The following is a 15,189-nucleotide window of genomic DNA, read 5'->3' as shown; positions in this document are numbered from 1 at the left end:
TTCTGTACGGAAAGTATGGCACTCTCTTTCACAGATGGTGATTTGCACGAGGATTGCTTACACCTGCAGTCACTGAAGGAGGATTTTCAGAATCAGTTCAAGGATGTGAACGATCTGGAAATTCTGGACTAGGGAATTAACCCATTTCTTTGCAAAGTAGAAGAACAGGAAAAGAGCTGGCAGAAGAAATTATTGAAATTCAAAATGATGAAGCATCAAAAATGTTTGCTTTTGCGATATGTGGCTAGATTCTCATATGAAGTTTCATGGTCTTTGGAGAAGGGCCAAACTGCTCTTCATTGCATTTTCATCCCCCTGCTTTATTGAAAGAGGCTTCAGTGCAGTGAACCACATACTCATAAAAAAACAGAAACTACTTGGACATTGTTAATTGTGGAGACATAAAGCTTTTGCTGTCACAACTTGAACCAGATATTTCAACTCTTACTAAAAACCATCAAGTTCAAGGATCACATTGATATTAAAGCTGCTGTACAGTGCACAGGTACTATGTAAGCTAGGTTTACAGACAAAAAATTAAAACAGAATCACTCTTCTCATGTTAGCATATGATAGGCATGTTTTTACGCTATGGTGGTGCCAAGTATGAAAGTGATTTAGAGAGGTGTTGACAAGTATGAAAGTGCTAAAAAAAAAAGTTGGGAAACACTGATAAGCTAATGATGGATACAAAATAACTTCAGGAAAACACCTACATCTGTTGTTTACATATTCAAGAAAGGGACACAAGATTTTATTTTCAGTTCATTTATTCATTCGGGATGCTTCCAGCTGTACCCACGGTTCAGTCTCTTTCTATATCTACCACCAAGACAGGTCTTAGCACCAACTGCTTTTCACAAGGATCCTCTCACAGTGCATCCTTGTCTATTGTTGAAAATATAATAAATAGTTTTACCAGCTGAACGGTTGTGTTTATTTCTCTTAGCATCAGCACTAAGCTAGCCTTCTTTTAGTTTAGGATTAATTGTGCAACAAGATCCTTCACAGATTTTATATGTACAGATTCATTAGCGGTATTCACAAAAATATATATTAGGCATATCTTCACAAAGGAAAAAAAAAGCACATCAAGTATACACAGAGTACCATGATTGTATTACAAAATTTATCTATCAGGGTTAGATTTCCCTCTGAATCACATTTGATAGTTTAAGGAAATATAATGCACCGTGTGTAACCGGAATTGATAATTTTTCTGCTTGCGGTTAAAAGAAACCTGCAAATACAGTAAATGTTCTTGACAGCAGATAAATAAAAGCTGCCAAACACCAAGGATAGCCGGAATGAAGACCATAAACTTGGAAGAGAAAGGTGAAGAAAGGGCAATAGAAAAACCAGTAACAAATGGAATGCAGTCCTGTAAAAACTGGGGGGGGGGGGGGCGGGATCATTAAATGCTTTGTATTTCATGACAACGTATATGGGAGTGGGCAAAAAAAAGCAAATTAATAATTATGCAAAACACAAAATTTAGAAGGCTACATAATGGTTTTATTGTCAAATATGTTTTACATTATCTTTAGCATACTGTAGTTGTATAAAACATGCATTTCAAGTTGATAGCCTTTATAAATACAATGGTCAAGCCAATATAAATTATGTATTTTGTAAGATGGCATGTAAAATATCTGAGTGCCCTATCTGCAAGGCCTCAGCTTCCCAGCTATTTAGAGTCCTCATAACAAACTACTGCAACTGTACTAGAGTCTATACTACAGCTACAGTGTTAGAGAACTCTATTCAAACTTTAAAATACATCTACAGTATGACTTCAGTTAAATCATTTTAGAGTTTGTGAAAATCTTTATATGTACTGTGAGAATGTAGTAAAAATAACACAGATGCTCTTTTTTTTAGAAATAATAATGTAAATAAAACATCTAGACTGCTACACAAACCAAGGCAAATAAGGTTTCATAGCACTTAGTGACTCTAAAGGATTACAAGCTCTGTAAATTTTCTATTACAGTATTATCAAGTGGGCCAAGAACATATTATTCCTTTGTATAATTTTCAGTTTGCAATGGGTAGTAACAGTTTTATAATAACTAGTTTTTTTTAAAGATTCCATACTTGAAATATTTTCTTCAATAATTTTATAGAAACATTCAAAATTGGCCAATGCAAATGCAAATAGTTACGTGTAAAAATAGTGCACTATTTTTCTTAACAATAAACTTTCATTTAATTTCCATTATAATAGTCATCAGTAAACTTCAATTTAACAGGATGGGCAAACATTTAGAAAATGTTAAATTAAGGCGTTATTTATGAAATGAAAATCGTGGGTTGCCCATCATAAAGTGTGTAGTTATGACTGATGACATACTCCAAAATTTCCTCAATCTGAAGGGCTGCAGTTTTCCCACATTCCTTTCAGATGCAGCTTCCTATAAAATGTTCATAAGCAACTCTGTTAAACTCTATGGCTTTATACAAGTGCATAGATGCAACTGTGATTACAAAAGCTTCTTCTTTATACATACCGTATGATGTATTGTGTGCCAAGACAACTGAAGGTATCCTCTGACTAATTACTATTCTGCATAAACTTGAAAAGGTATGACTAACTTTGAAATTTCCAAAGCTCTCCTGGGATGGTCCAACACAACTTCTTTCACATGACCGTTTAGTATATTTGGTTTCATACGATGTTGGACTGATGTAACCACCTCACAGAGTCATTATTCTTTATAGCACTCAACCTACTGGACAGTGGTTTATTTACCCCATCCTATGCTCCAACCAATCTAGTGTTTTTTTCACTTGGTTGCCAAGTAATATCTCATCCAACAGAGCTCTATGTAGTTCGGACATACAAAGCAGCCAGGAGGTGTCTTTAATTCAACTTCTATTGCTATCTGGGTCTGCAGCAGACCAATACTCAATACTGTACCCAGGTTAAAATTCTATTTTGCTGCAAAGTGCTGTAAACCACTGTGATACTTTTGATGCGCAGTCATTTTAGCTCTTATAAGATAAATTGCAGCATTTTGTGCACCCTTGTTTGAATGTCAGAAAGTGTATTACAGTCTCTTTTTTGTTTAATAATGAAACCCATTATCTTGAACTGAATGAATGCATTTCCCAAGAAGACGGGTTAGCTGAAAAAGAAACAAAAAGATAATGGAATTAAAATATGCTTTTAATACAAGACTACAATACCAAAAGCCTTTGGCAACTGGTAACTGCTATTTGAATTAATGTCTTTTTTACATCGAATTCTGTCAGGAGGACAAAAACAGCACAGCTACCCAGAAGAAATAGTTACATCATGCTGGCAATTATACTGTTAATTCACAAAATGGTTAACAAATGCCTTGTTAAAAATTTTAAAATACTGAATTCACGCTCATTAATGCCAATACATTGTCATATTCTATCTGTGAAGAAACACATTGAGAATTGACCACAGAGATTATGATTATGCTTAAATGACATTATAGGGAAGCTCCTTCTAAATATTAGTCATTGAACAAGCAGGTCATTTAGCTCAATGGGTCCATGGTGCTCCATTTGAACATTTCCAGTTTGACAGTAAAGAAACTGGAATATTTAGGAACTTCTGCTAAAAATTCACTGAGATTCAGCAAAATTCTGCACAATCTCCTCAAAGCTAGCAGAAAATAGTAGTTACTATAAAAATCAGCAATTTGTATTTCCTACAAAAAACAATATGATTTTTAGAAAAAAATATGAAAATAAATTATTGAATTTATGTCAAACTAGATAAATAACTTGCCCACTATCGCAACCAAAATGCTGCTGAACGTAACTGAAGTGAGGTAAAATTGGTACACTGATTTTGTACATTGGTGAGCTGCCAAGTTACACAAATTAATGATTTTCAGCTTTCATATGATGAAAGACTGGATCGACTAGGCTTATACTCGTTGGAATTTAGAAGATTGAGGGGGGATCTTATTGAAACGTATAAAATCCTAAAGGGATTGGACAGGCTAGATGCAGGAAGATTGTTCCCGATGTTGGGGAAGTCCAGAACGAGGGGTCACAGTTTAAGGATAAAGGGGAAGCCTTTTAGGACTGAGATGAGGAAAAACTTCTTCACACAGAGAGTGGTGAATCTGTGGAATTCTCTCCACAGGATACAGTTGAAGCCAGTTCATTGGCTATATTTAAGAGGGAGTTAGATATAGCCCTTGTGGCTAAAGGGATTAGGGGGTATGGAGGGTAGGCTGGTACAGGGTTCTGAGTTGGATGATCAGCCATGATCATACTGAATGGTGGTGCAGGCTCAAAGGGCCGAATGGCCTACTCCTGCACCTATTTTTTGTATGTTTCTATGTTTATTTCATTGCACTGAAGCAGTACAATATTAACGTGGATGGTGGGGGACAACTTCAGCACCTTTTTCATTCATGAAGCTAACATATACCCAATTTTCATGTATCTTAGGGACATAATGAAGCCATGTTATACCCAAAATAAAACATGATATAAATATGAATTTTGCTTCTCCAAGTATGAAATTATCTATTGTAGGTACATCTATTGGAGGATGAGGATCATTCCCTCAAATTATCAGCATGATGCTTCCAGAAAAGCAAAATTAAGTTTTCCTCAATTGCCTTCAAAATTCTGCAAATCAATAGAACACTGGGTATGTGCAGAGAAGACTAAAACAAATCTGTAACTCACATGCTTGTAATAAAACACACACTGACATGTACGTACTGGATGCATACAGCAATAATTAAGAGCAGCTATATATCAGCTGATATTTATGCAAAATAATTTTTCTCTGATAGTATTTATGATCACTTGGAAAGGTAGGGACTGATTAGGGAGAGTTAGCAATAGTTTAGTGCATGGAAAATTCTCACAAATTGGAGCTTTTTTTAAAGAAGCTTACTAAGAAAGTTAATGAGAAAAAGGCAGTAGACATGGTATACCTGGACATTAGCAAGGCTTTAGACATGGTCCCATACAGTAGGGCTGGCATCCAAAAGTACTTTGGCAAACTGGGTCCAAAATTGGCTTGGCAATAGGAGGCAGATGGTAGTGGTTGTGTTTCTTAATTGGAAGTATGTAACCAGTGAGGTACTGCAGGAGTCTGTGATGTGACCTTTACTGTTTGTCATATAAAAATATAAATGACTTGAATAAAAATGCCTGTGGTCTGATAAATAAGTTTGCTGACATTTCTTTGAGGTTAAGGTGGGATACAAATCAGCTAGAGTAGATGGCAGCAGTGCAACAGACAGAATTTAATCCACAGAAGTGTGAGATAATACGCTACGAGTGACGTAATGCTGGTCAGGCGTATAGTATATGGCAGGCATGTTGGGAGTGTTGATGCAAAGTGACTTTGAGATGCAAGTTTATAGTCCCCTGAAAAATGTGCTACAATCCCAGTGTGTAAAAAGCATTTGGACACGTACATAGATAGAAAAGGAATAGAAGAATATAGGCCAAATGCTGGAAAATCAGATTAGGTAGAGGCTCATCTTGGGTCGGTATGGATGAGGCAGGTCAAAGAGCCCCCATTTCCATGATATACAACTGCAATGACTCAATTAACGAATTTTCACTACTTGTCAATTTAATATTCCTGTTGTATGCACAAAATATATACATGCGTACACAGCATTCAAAAATTTCCATTTAGAATCTAAAAGTCTGGGATGAATATAATTGCTAGTTCAATGCCTGAACATTCTCAAGTGGATTGCATTTTATCTCTGAGTTGTTTTAATGAAAAAAGGTTATCAATTTAATACCTACTTCATGTCCTTGTTTTTCCTCTCTTTTTTTGGACATTTTTCCCACCAAGTAGTCAATCATGTTTGAGTAATTATACCAAAAGATCACAGTAATAATCTATTAACACTTGCTTTCCTCCTGCATGTAAGCTTTAGTAAACTTTAATATCCCAGTGTCCAATAAGGAATAGTTCCTGAATTCTAATCAAGTCCAGGATCTTTCTGCTGAAAAATAAAAACCTGGCCACGAAACTATTTTTTGTAAATGACCTTCAGCTGATTTGTTTTCTGTTGAGTTAGTTTTGAAGACCTACTGGGTTAAAATATTCGTAACACTACCCTATTTGCAAATGAAACAGGCTTCAACTTCAGACTACACTGTCAGGGAATGAATAAAGCTCTCAACAATAGAGTTGAAATATTAACATTTCAGCAAAGGGAGTCTTCTGCTATAAAACTGTTCTTGAAAGCGTTGACAAGGCACACATCACACCATGCTTCATTTAAAAGACACTTCAAGACTTCAAACCCAATGCTTTCCAGACAGATAGTTTACCCCATTCAGGTAAAACTTCTTCAAAAATCAAAAACATCATCATCATCATCATCATCAAACGGCCAGTCCCAGTCTTTAAAGGCCATATCAAATAATCTGGAACAGTTGAGGGAAATACACATCAATTTACTTTCCATTTTGATATTTCTTTACAATGATTACCATTTTCCCCTCCTATTGTACGCTGCATTGTCTAGACTTGACTTTCATACAGAAAGATCAGAAGGATATAGAAAGCTGCATGTACCCTTGAAACTCAGCCACAGCCTTCAGAGGCATAACAGAAAAACACATCAAATGCAGAAAGTACTTGGTTAGAGTTACATACAATGTTTATTGTATATTTGCAAAGGTAGCTTTTTACCAAGTGTATATATGATTTGGTGAAAATCAATCCATATTCTTAAAGCACACTTGCGAAAGCTATAAATTTTAGTATGCATGCGGATAAAGAAACATGGAAAATATCATGCAGAACAAATGGTCTAGATAAAATTTGTGAATTAATTTTGATTACATGCTAACAAAGTTAAAGTGACCCTCTACAACTTACTGGTGCTATTAAAATGTGTCAATGTAGGATGATTCGAAGAGCAGGGCCAGAGTCAAAGCTATAAGAATAGCAACAAATATGGGAATCGAGGAAAATATTTGCAAGTTACAAAGGTAATAAAACAGAAATGAAAGTGATTTATAAACTTTCCAAGGAAATGGGGAAGTAATCAAATGAACATACTGAGGGAAATGTACTGGTTTCAAAACCCTGGGGTGAGGGTTTTGCTGATTCAGGCTATCCTCATTAGATGCAGACAAATGATTTCACTCTGGGCTGGATTGAGGAATTGAAAATCAGTTAAAGCTAGTATTCCTTATTGTGGAAAAAACTGTTGTGAATGGCAAAGATCAAACAGGACAGGTGCATTTTGATGCTAATCACCATCAAGTTTCTTATGTTAATACTTCATTATTATTTAGAGTTAAGACCCAGACACTCCATAAAGGCAAGGCAGCTAATACTACAAAACAGGTATGGGTAACCTTAACTTTGAAAAGTGCTAAAGAAGCAAACAAAAATTACAGTTAACACACATCAAAGTTGCTGGTGAACGCAGCAGGCCAGGCAGCATCCCTAGGAAGAGGTACAGTCGATGTTTCAGGCTGAGACTCTTCGTCAGGACTAACTGAAGGAAGAGTTAGTAAGAGATTTGAAAGTTGGAGGGGGAGGGGGAGATCCAAAATGATAGGAGAAGACAGGAGGGGGAGGTTATGGAGCCAAGAGCTGGACAGGTGATTGGCAAAGGGGATATGAGAGGATCATGGGACAGGAGGCCCGGGGAGAAAGACAAGGGGGGAGGGAGGAACCCAGAGGATGGGCAAGGGGTATAGTCAGAGGGACAGAGGGAGAAAAAGGAGAGAGAGAGAAAGAATGTGTGTATATAAATAAATAACAGATGGGGTACGAGGGGGAGGTGGGGCATTAGCGGAAGTTAGTGAAGTCAATGTTCATGCCATCAGGTTGGAGGCTACCCAGACAGAATACAAGATGCTGTTCCTCCAACCTGAGTGTGGCTTCATCTTTACAGTAGAGGAGGCCGTGGATAGACATGTCAGAAATGGGAATGGGATGTGGAATTAAAACGTGTGGCCACTGGGAGATCCTGCTTTCTCTGGCAAACAGAGCGTAGGTGTTCAGCAAAGCGGTCTCCCAGTCTGTGTCGGGTCTCGCCAATATACAGAAGGCCACATCGGGAGCACCGGACGCAGTATATCACCCCAGCTGACTCACAGGTGAAGTGTCGCCTCACCTGGAAGGACTGTCTGGGGCCCTGAATGGTGGTAAGGGAGGAAGTGTAAGGGCATGTGTAGCACTTGTTCCGCTTACAAGGATAAATGCCAGGAGGGAGATCAGTGGGGAGGGATGGGGAGGACGAATGGACAAGGGAGTCGCGTAGGGAGCGGTCCCTGCGGGGAGCGGGGGGGGTGGGAGGGAAAGATGTGCTTAGTGGTGGGATCCCGTTGGAGGTGGCGGAAGTTACGGAGAATAATATGTTGGACCTGGAGGCTGGTGGGGTGGTAGGTGAGGACCAGGGGAACCCTATTCCTAGTGGGGTGGCGGGAGGATGGAGTGAGAGCAGATGTGTGTGAAATATTTGGCATTCAGAAAGTACAAAAAGATGATAGCAATTTCTTTACAGAAATAGTCAAATATGAGATAGTGCACAAGCTGCCCATGAATAAGCTAATTCACATTTAATCCCTGACAAAACCATGCTCTCACTGTCCTTTAGTTCTCAGTAGTTATTAATAGAGAGTAAGAATAAAAAGACTGATGTTTAAAATGGCACAAATTAAAAACCCTCTGCCATCTGGACAACAAATAGAGGTTATTATATAAATGAGCTCAATTTTTAAGACGGTTATTTTTCTACTCTTTTCAGCACAAGCAATGAACTGTTTTCCAGCCAAAATAATACAAATACAGTTGGGAAATCAGGTGTGGGAGTATGTACATTTTTCATTACCACATTATAGGAAGGATGCAAGCAGGGCTCCTGTGAGTTTCACCCTATAGCATGTTATCAAAGTTTAACCATGTAATGTTGCCACAGAAACAGGAAAAGGGTAAGAGATTGACAAAAAGTAGGATACTAGAGTAAACTAGTGAGGAACATAAAAACAAAGTTTTAAAGCACATTAATAATGCAAAAAAGAAAAGGATCGAAAATGTCAATGTTAGTCTTGTAGATTGTGCCAGGAAAAATTAAAGCATGGAACGAAGAAATGGCAGAGAAATTTAATTATTTTCTCTCTTCACAATGAAGTGAAAGCTTCCTGGAATAGTGGAGAGCAAAAGGTCTACAATGAAAAAAAGACATAGAAGAAATTATCATTGGGCGAAACAAATTACGCTGGGAAAATTAATGGGACTAAAAGACAAAGCCCCAGGATCTGATGACCTATATCCCATAATTTTGAAAGAGGTAACTGAAGATGATTATCTTACAAAATTCCAGAATCTAGAGTGCTTCTTGCAGATTGGAATGAAGGAAGTGAACTCAACCCCACTACTTAAGGAAGGAGAAAGCAAGGAACTGCAGATCAGTAAACCCAACAGCAGTAACAGCAAAAATGTTAGAATTTGTTACTTAAGAAGTTGCCCTCCCCACTCTGGTTCCATCTGCCTAACATCCAACACCTATCCACATGGGTTGCTTATCACTTGATCAACCTTTTCTATCTTCTCCGCCTACAAAGACCATAAGACATAACAGAATTAGGCCATTCAGCCCATTGAGTCTGCTCCACTATTTAATTGGATGGTTTTTGTTTCTCAACCCCATTTTCACCTTATCTCCATAACCATTAAACCCCTTATCCATAAATATCAATCTCTGCCTTAACTACACCCTGAGGGGCTGTGCCTTTGGTTTCTAGATTCCAATAACATAAACATTCTCTCTACTTCCACTCATTGAGATACCCCCCTCACTTTTCTGAATTCCATCGGGTATAGGCCCAAAGGCTTCAAAAGTTGCTCATATGTTAAGCCTTTCATTCTTGTGAACCTCCTCTGGATCCTCTGAGCCAGCACATTTTTCCTTTGAAACAGGGCCCAGAAGAGCTCATAAAGTTCCAAATGTGATCTAATGCCCTATAAAGCCTCAGTAGTACATCCTTGCTTTTCTGTTCTAGTCCTCTTGATTTGAATACTAAAATTTTATTTGCCTTCTGTGCTACCTACTCAGCTTGCAAGTTAACCTTAATGAAATCCTTAATGAGGACTCTAAAGTCGTTATACATCTCCAGTTTCAAACTCTTTCTCTCCCCATTTGGAAAACAGTCCACACCTTTATTCTTTCTACCAAGATGCATAATACCACACTTGCCTAGACTACAGTGCACCTGTCACTTTGTCCAATCTTCCAACTTGTCCAAATCCATCTGAGGCTTCTTGCCTCCAGAACACTACCTGCCCTTCCATGGTGAATGAAAACCTGGACACCATTTCTTTCATCCAGGTTAGTAATGTTGATGGATCCTCCATTACCTGGTTCCATCTGCCTATTATCTCTCCTTTATCTGATTCAATTTTCTGTATTACCTTCCAACCTGTCTCCACCTTCCTCTTCCTCCATCTATTTTTTCCTTATTACCTACAAGCCTCTTTCTAAACTCACCTTTCTGACTCCATTCACCTATTATCCTCCACCTCATCTAGTTCTATTTACCATCTAGCAGCTTCCATCTCACTCTTTCTTCTCACTTCGTTATAGTGACCATCTCAACACATTCACTCCTGATGTAGGACACTACATAATCTATTAACTTTGTCTCCACAGATGCTGCTGAGTTCCTCCAGCAGCATGTATATTTTTGCCTTATAATCTGTGATCTTCATCATCTGTGTCAGTAATTTGGACGAGGTGGAGAGGGAAAGTAACTAAGTTCCTGGGTTTTATCATATCAGAGGACCTGTACTGGGACCAGCACCTAAGTGCCATTTCAGTGAAGGCACAGCAGCGTGTCTATTTTCTTATAAGTTTGCACAGATTCAGCAAGACATCTAAAACTATGACAAACTTCTACAGATGCGCAGTGGAGTACATACTGACTAGCTGCATCATGGCCTGGTTTGGAAACACCAATGCCCAAAAATGGAAAAACCTACCAACAGTGGTGGATACAGCCCATTCTATCACAGGAAAAGCCCTTCTCACCATTGAGCACATCTACAAAGGATGCTGCCACAAGAAAGAAGCAAGGACCCCTACCCATCTAGGCCACACTCTCTTCTCACTGCTAGTATTGTTGCTACAAATAGTATGCAGTCTTCCAAATGCAAAACTTCCTTAAAGTCAGAGCTGCTTTGCTTCGTACATCTCAGTCAAAATTTCCTCCTAATGCACAATAGGCTTAAAACTAACATATTCTTAAATAAATTACCTGGGCTTAGCTGCAGGAAGCTGTCGGCTTGGCCGTCTCATGGACTGATTAGGTGGAACCCGCATTGAGGACCGAGGAGAAGATCTGTGGAAGTTAGGATCATGCGCAGGTGGCTTCTTTGGAATCTTTTTCACCAGTCGACTCACCCATTTCTGTTGCTCCTCTGTTGAATTAGCTAATAACAGTAGGTCTTTTGCAGAGGAAACATCATAATTTACTGCAAAAGATACAGATAGGTTAATCAGTTTCAATAATAATCAAATATAATTCTTGAATTTGCTGCAATAAACTACAACTGGAAGAAAAAGGTAAGTTATGAGCCCTTGACAGAAGACAGAAATAATTTCAAACTTTCCTTTCACTTTCTTAGTAATTTCTAAGGTAAGGACATGATCGGCACAGCTTTGTGGGTAGAAGGGCCTGTATTGAGCTGTAGGATTTCTGTGTTTCTTAGTATTTTGAATTAACCATTAACCTTGTAAATTCCAGTGAATTACTATTTTCAAAACTTTTTAATGTGTAAATCTGAGAAACCAGCTATCATTCTCATAAATTTATTCTAAATTCCACTAATGCCAATGCGGCTTTACCAAGAGGCAATGCAGAACTGTTCACTTAGCTGCAAGTGTAAAATACTTACTACAGGCTTGGAGTAAAGGTCACCATTCCATTCTTCTTGGTGTAAAGGTCACCATTCAATTTGCCACCTTGGATTACTTCCCACACCCATGCACCCAGGTATTTCTGAACCTCCACTTCTTCTTCTTCTCACTAACTGGACAGGGATTTGCTCTAATATGGTGTTGACCTGTCCTTTACACCACCCTAAAACTGACTCTGGTTCACCTCAGTGCTGAGCATATTCATTATTTTCTGTTTATTTCATCTTTGTGTCATTGCGATCTGTGCCATGTTTTTCCATTTTGCATGTTTTCTCCTTTAAATTAGTTCTCTTGGCCTTCATTTGAAAGGTGGAAGCTCCAAGTCTTTTTGCAGTTCAAGCAACACACATAAAATGCTGAAAGAACTCAGCAGGTCAGGCAGCATCTATGGAAAAGAGTATAGTCAACATTTCGGGCTGAACTTCCTGCTGAAGGGTCTCAGCCAAAACTATACTCTTTTCCATAGATGCTGCCTGGCCTGCTGAGTTCCTCTAGCATTTTATGTGTGTTGCTTGATTTTCCTGCATCTGTGGATTTTCTCATTTGTGTTTTGCAGTTTAAAGTGGTTCTATATTCTACATTCTTCTGATCATCTATTGTTTTAGCCACCATTTTATTGTGGGCAATCTCTCTCTCTCATCATGGTTGCGGGTGGGGGGGGGGGTTGTGGGGGGCTGGAGACCCAAATCCAGAGACACAAGTAGTCATTCTCCCTTCTGTAGTACATTAATATAAGTCTTATTATTTCTATCAGATAAATGATCAAGTAGCTGCAACACTTAAAATAAATCTAGCCCTTTAGTTACTCTTCAATCTGGTGGAACTTGTACTTTGTTCACTCTAAGATAATGATGCAGAAATGTACTCAGAAAATCATGCAACAAATTCATCACTTTCCAGATGCTATGGCTTCTAAGTAGTGTGAGATGCACCTAAACACTAATGCATTTCCACTTCCGAATGTACTCGATAGGAAATGTCAAACAATTACCAATATTCCATTACAAGAGATTTGCAAGGTATTGAAGTTTCTTTAGAAAAGCTTATTGTATGAGCCCTATATTTTGCTACTCTATTTCCTCACTTTCAATTTTCATCACTGTGTAATTTTAGATTGTTTTAAATAATACAAAGATCACGGTAAATGTTTTTCTATACTTTAAATCAGAATTAAGGAGAATTTGTACTATTTTAACCAGATTTAAAAAGGATATACAATACATCCTACAGAGTATGCTAACAATTAAAAAAACTGCCCAGAGCAAAACAATCAGAAACAGCTTTGATTAAAATACAAATATATTTTCAAGCAGTGTCTAATCGTCCACTTGGTATCAGCAATTTTTGATGAATTTTAGAGGGGGACCTCTGAATTTTAAATAGTAAGCAAAATGACAAAACATCCTACTTTATGCTACATTTAACACAATGTAAAATGAAAACACATTTTGATACCGACCTTTACATGGTGCTATAAGGTCCTCTTTTTTATCCATGTGATCTTTGTGGCATTTGATATGGCAACGGCGACACTCCAGAGCTGGTGGGGGTTTAAACATTTGCCACAGTGGTTTTGGGCAAGCCTCACAGTTGGTTGGGAAATGGTAGAGGGTTGGTATAAATTCATGTCCTTTGTGAGGAATGTAGCTTGACTTCTCTCCCAAGGCAGGAGGTTCTACAGGGAATTCTTGTTCCTTTCTACTTTCACCCTCATTAGCATACAGGATCTAGGGAGCACAAAAATAATATTTAATGCTAGTCAGTTGTTTAAAAATAATCATGATTAAAATGCTTTAAGTTGAAGATATAACCACCATTCATTGTATTTCAAAGCTAGATGCAGTAGAATTTCACTGACCTGAAATATTCTGGGAATCTCTTTGGCATCTGCTCTATATACATCACCCTGTGTAACTTGCCGAACATGGAACAATTTGCTGTGAGAAAAAAAAATCAAAGTAAAATTAAAATTGAAGTAAAAGAACAAATTCCAGGTTCTGCTCAAACCAACTATTTACAATTTTAAAAACTAGCTATTGAAAAGGAAAAGTGGAAGTTACTCTTAATGCTATACCGGACAAATGCTATCTTTTATTAAAATTTCCTTAAATCTGGCACTGGTTTTGTTTTATACTGAGTTTACACAGGAACAAAGATTATGGAAAAGATTAAGTATGCTCACTCAACTCTTACCACTATACCCAAGGAAAACTAAAGAATTACAAGTTTCAATTACATTGATAATGTTATTCTAACAAGAACAGACAACAGACCCTTCTACATGGTTAGAATTGAGTACAAAAATCACATGAAAAATAATAAAAATAATTGTTCATGGGAAATTTTACATCTTCGAAGTAGCTGCTCAGCCCATGTTTCCAGATTCTGTCCTAGCACAAAAATATATTTTTCTGAATGGTATCTACTTCTATTTTGGGAATTCATCTAAAATTGCTGTTAAGTATATTTGTTCCAGAAAGCACAATTGTATTTGCATCTAAATTATAATTTATATTTACATCTTCAATGCGGTGGTGTGCTGCTGGGGCAATTCTTCTATGTGGCGGTATGCTGCTGGGGCAATGGCATCAACACGGGTGGACACACTGGAGGCTGTGGTAGAACAATGGACCCTACAGAAAATCCTGGCAATTCCGGACAACGCTTCACACCCGCTGCATGCCACATTGGCTGAACAGAGCACTTTTAGTAATAGACTAAACTGCACGACTCCAAAGGGCGCTATATGAGGTCATTCTTACCCTCAGCCATTCGGCTCTATAATATGTCAACCTATAGCCGGGGAAGTGATGACTCCCTCCTGTTAAGACTGCTTGAGTTAACTTTCTACTTCTCTTCTAATATTTATATCTGTAATTTGTAATGCCACTGTAACACTGATTTCCTGTGGGATCAATAAAATATCTAAATTTTGAGAGGTACAATAAAACTCTGATAATCTGGCATACTTGGGAATTGGGTGGTGATGGATTAGCACTGTTCAATTTCTTACTAAAAATTTTATGTTGTAGTGAACCATGCACATTGGAAGGGAGCACCCAAACTTGGGCCCATGTATGTTGGAAGGGAGTGTGGGAAACACTACTAGTGAGCAAAATGCAGAACCATCTGAGGCCCTCCGTTGTTCGGGGTCGACCATGGATGTTGCGTTGGCATTGTCTACATAATACTGAAGCCAGGGCAGTACGATATGGAGAGCAAACTATTGCCCGTGTAGCAGGCTCTTCCTCTCCACACAGCTGATGAATCTAAAGGAATG

At 38.1% G+C, this 15,189-nt stretch overlaps 1 protein-coding gene across 4 annotated transcripts in view; it reads right to left on the bottom strand.

Moving 5' to 3' along the window:
- Window positions 1–748: 748 nt before the first annotated feature.
- rock2a (rho-associated, coiled-coil containing protein kinase 2a) overlaps window positions 749–15,189 on the bottom strand; it is a 259,822-nt gene continuing 245,381 nt past the window's right edge. The window contains exons 30-34 of one of the 4 annotated variants that reach the window (XM_063037545.1): window positions 13,768–13,846; window positions 13,369–13,636; window positions 11,248–11,464; window positions 6,304–6,399; window positions 749–3,128 (exon numbers count right to left, since the gene is read on the bottom strand). In XM_063037545.1, coding sequence (XP_062893615.1) covers window positions 6,324–6,399; window positions 11,248–11,464; window positions 13,369–13,636; window positions 13,768–13,846 — 640 coding nt within the window. In that variant the 3' untranslated portion in view covers window positions 749–3,128; window positions 6,304–6,323. Of the gene's footprint in view, window positions 3,129–4,828; window positions 5,116–6,303; window positions 6,400–11,247; window positions 11,465–13,368; window positions 13,637–13,767; window positions 13,847–15,189 lie in introns of those variants that run through there. The other 3 variants (XM_063037559.1, XM_063037552.1, XM_063037566.1) reach the window with 3 other exon arrangements.

The sequence above is a fragment of the Mobula hypostoma genome, chromosome 2 (assembly GCF_963921235.1).
Source record: "Mobula hypostoma chromosome 2, sMobHyp1.1, whole genome shotgun sequence".
Taxonomy (NCBI): Eukaryota; Metazoa; Chordata; class Chondrichthyes; order Myliobatiformes; family Myliobatidae; genus Mobula; species Mobula hypostoma.
The sequence above is the reverse complement of the archived record's forward strand: the minus strand, read 5'-3'. Positions and strand labels throughout refer to the sequence as shown.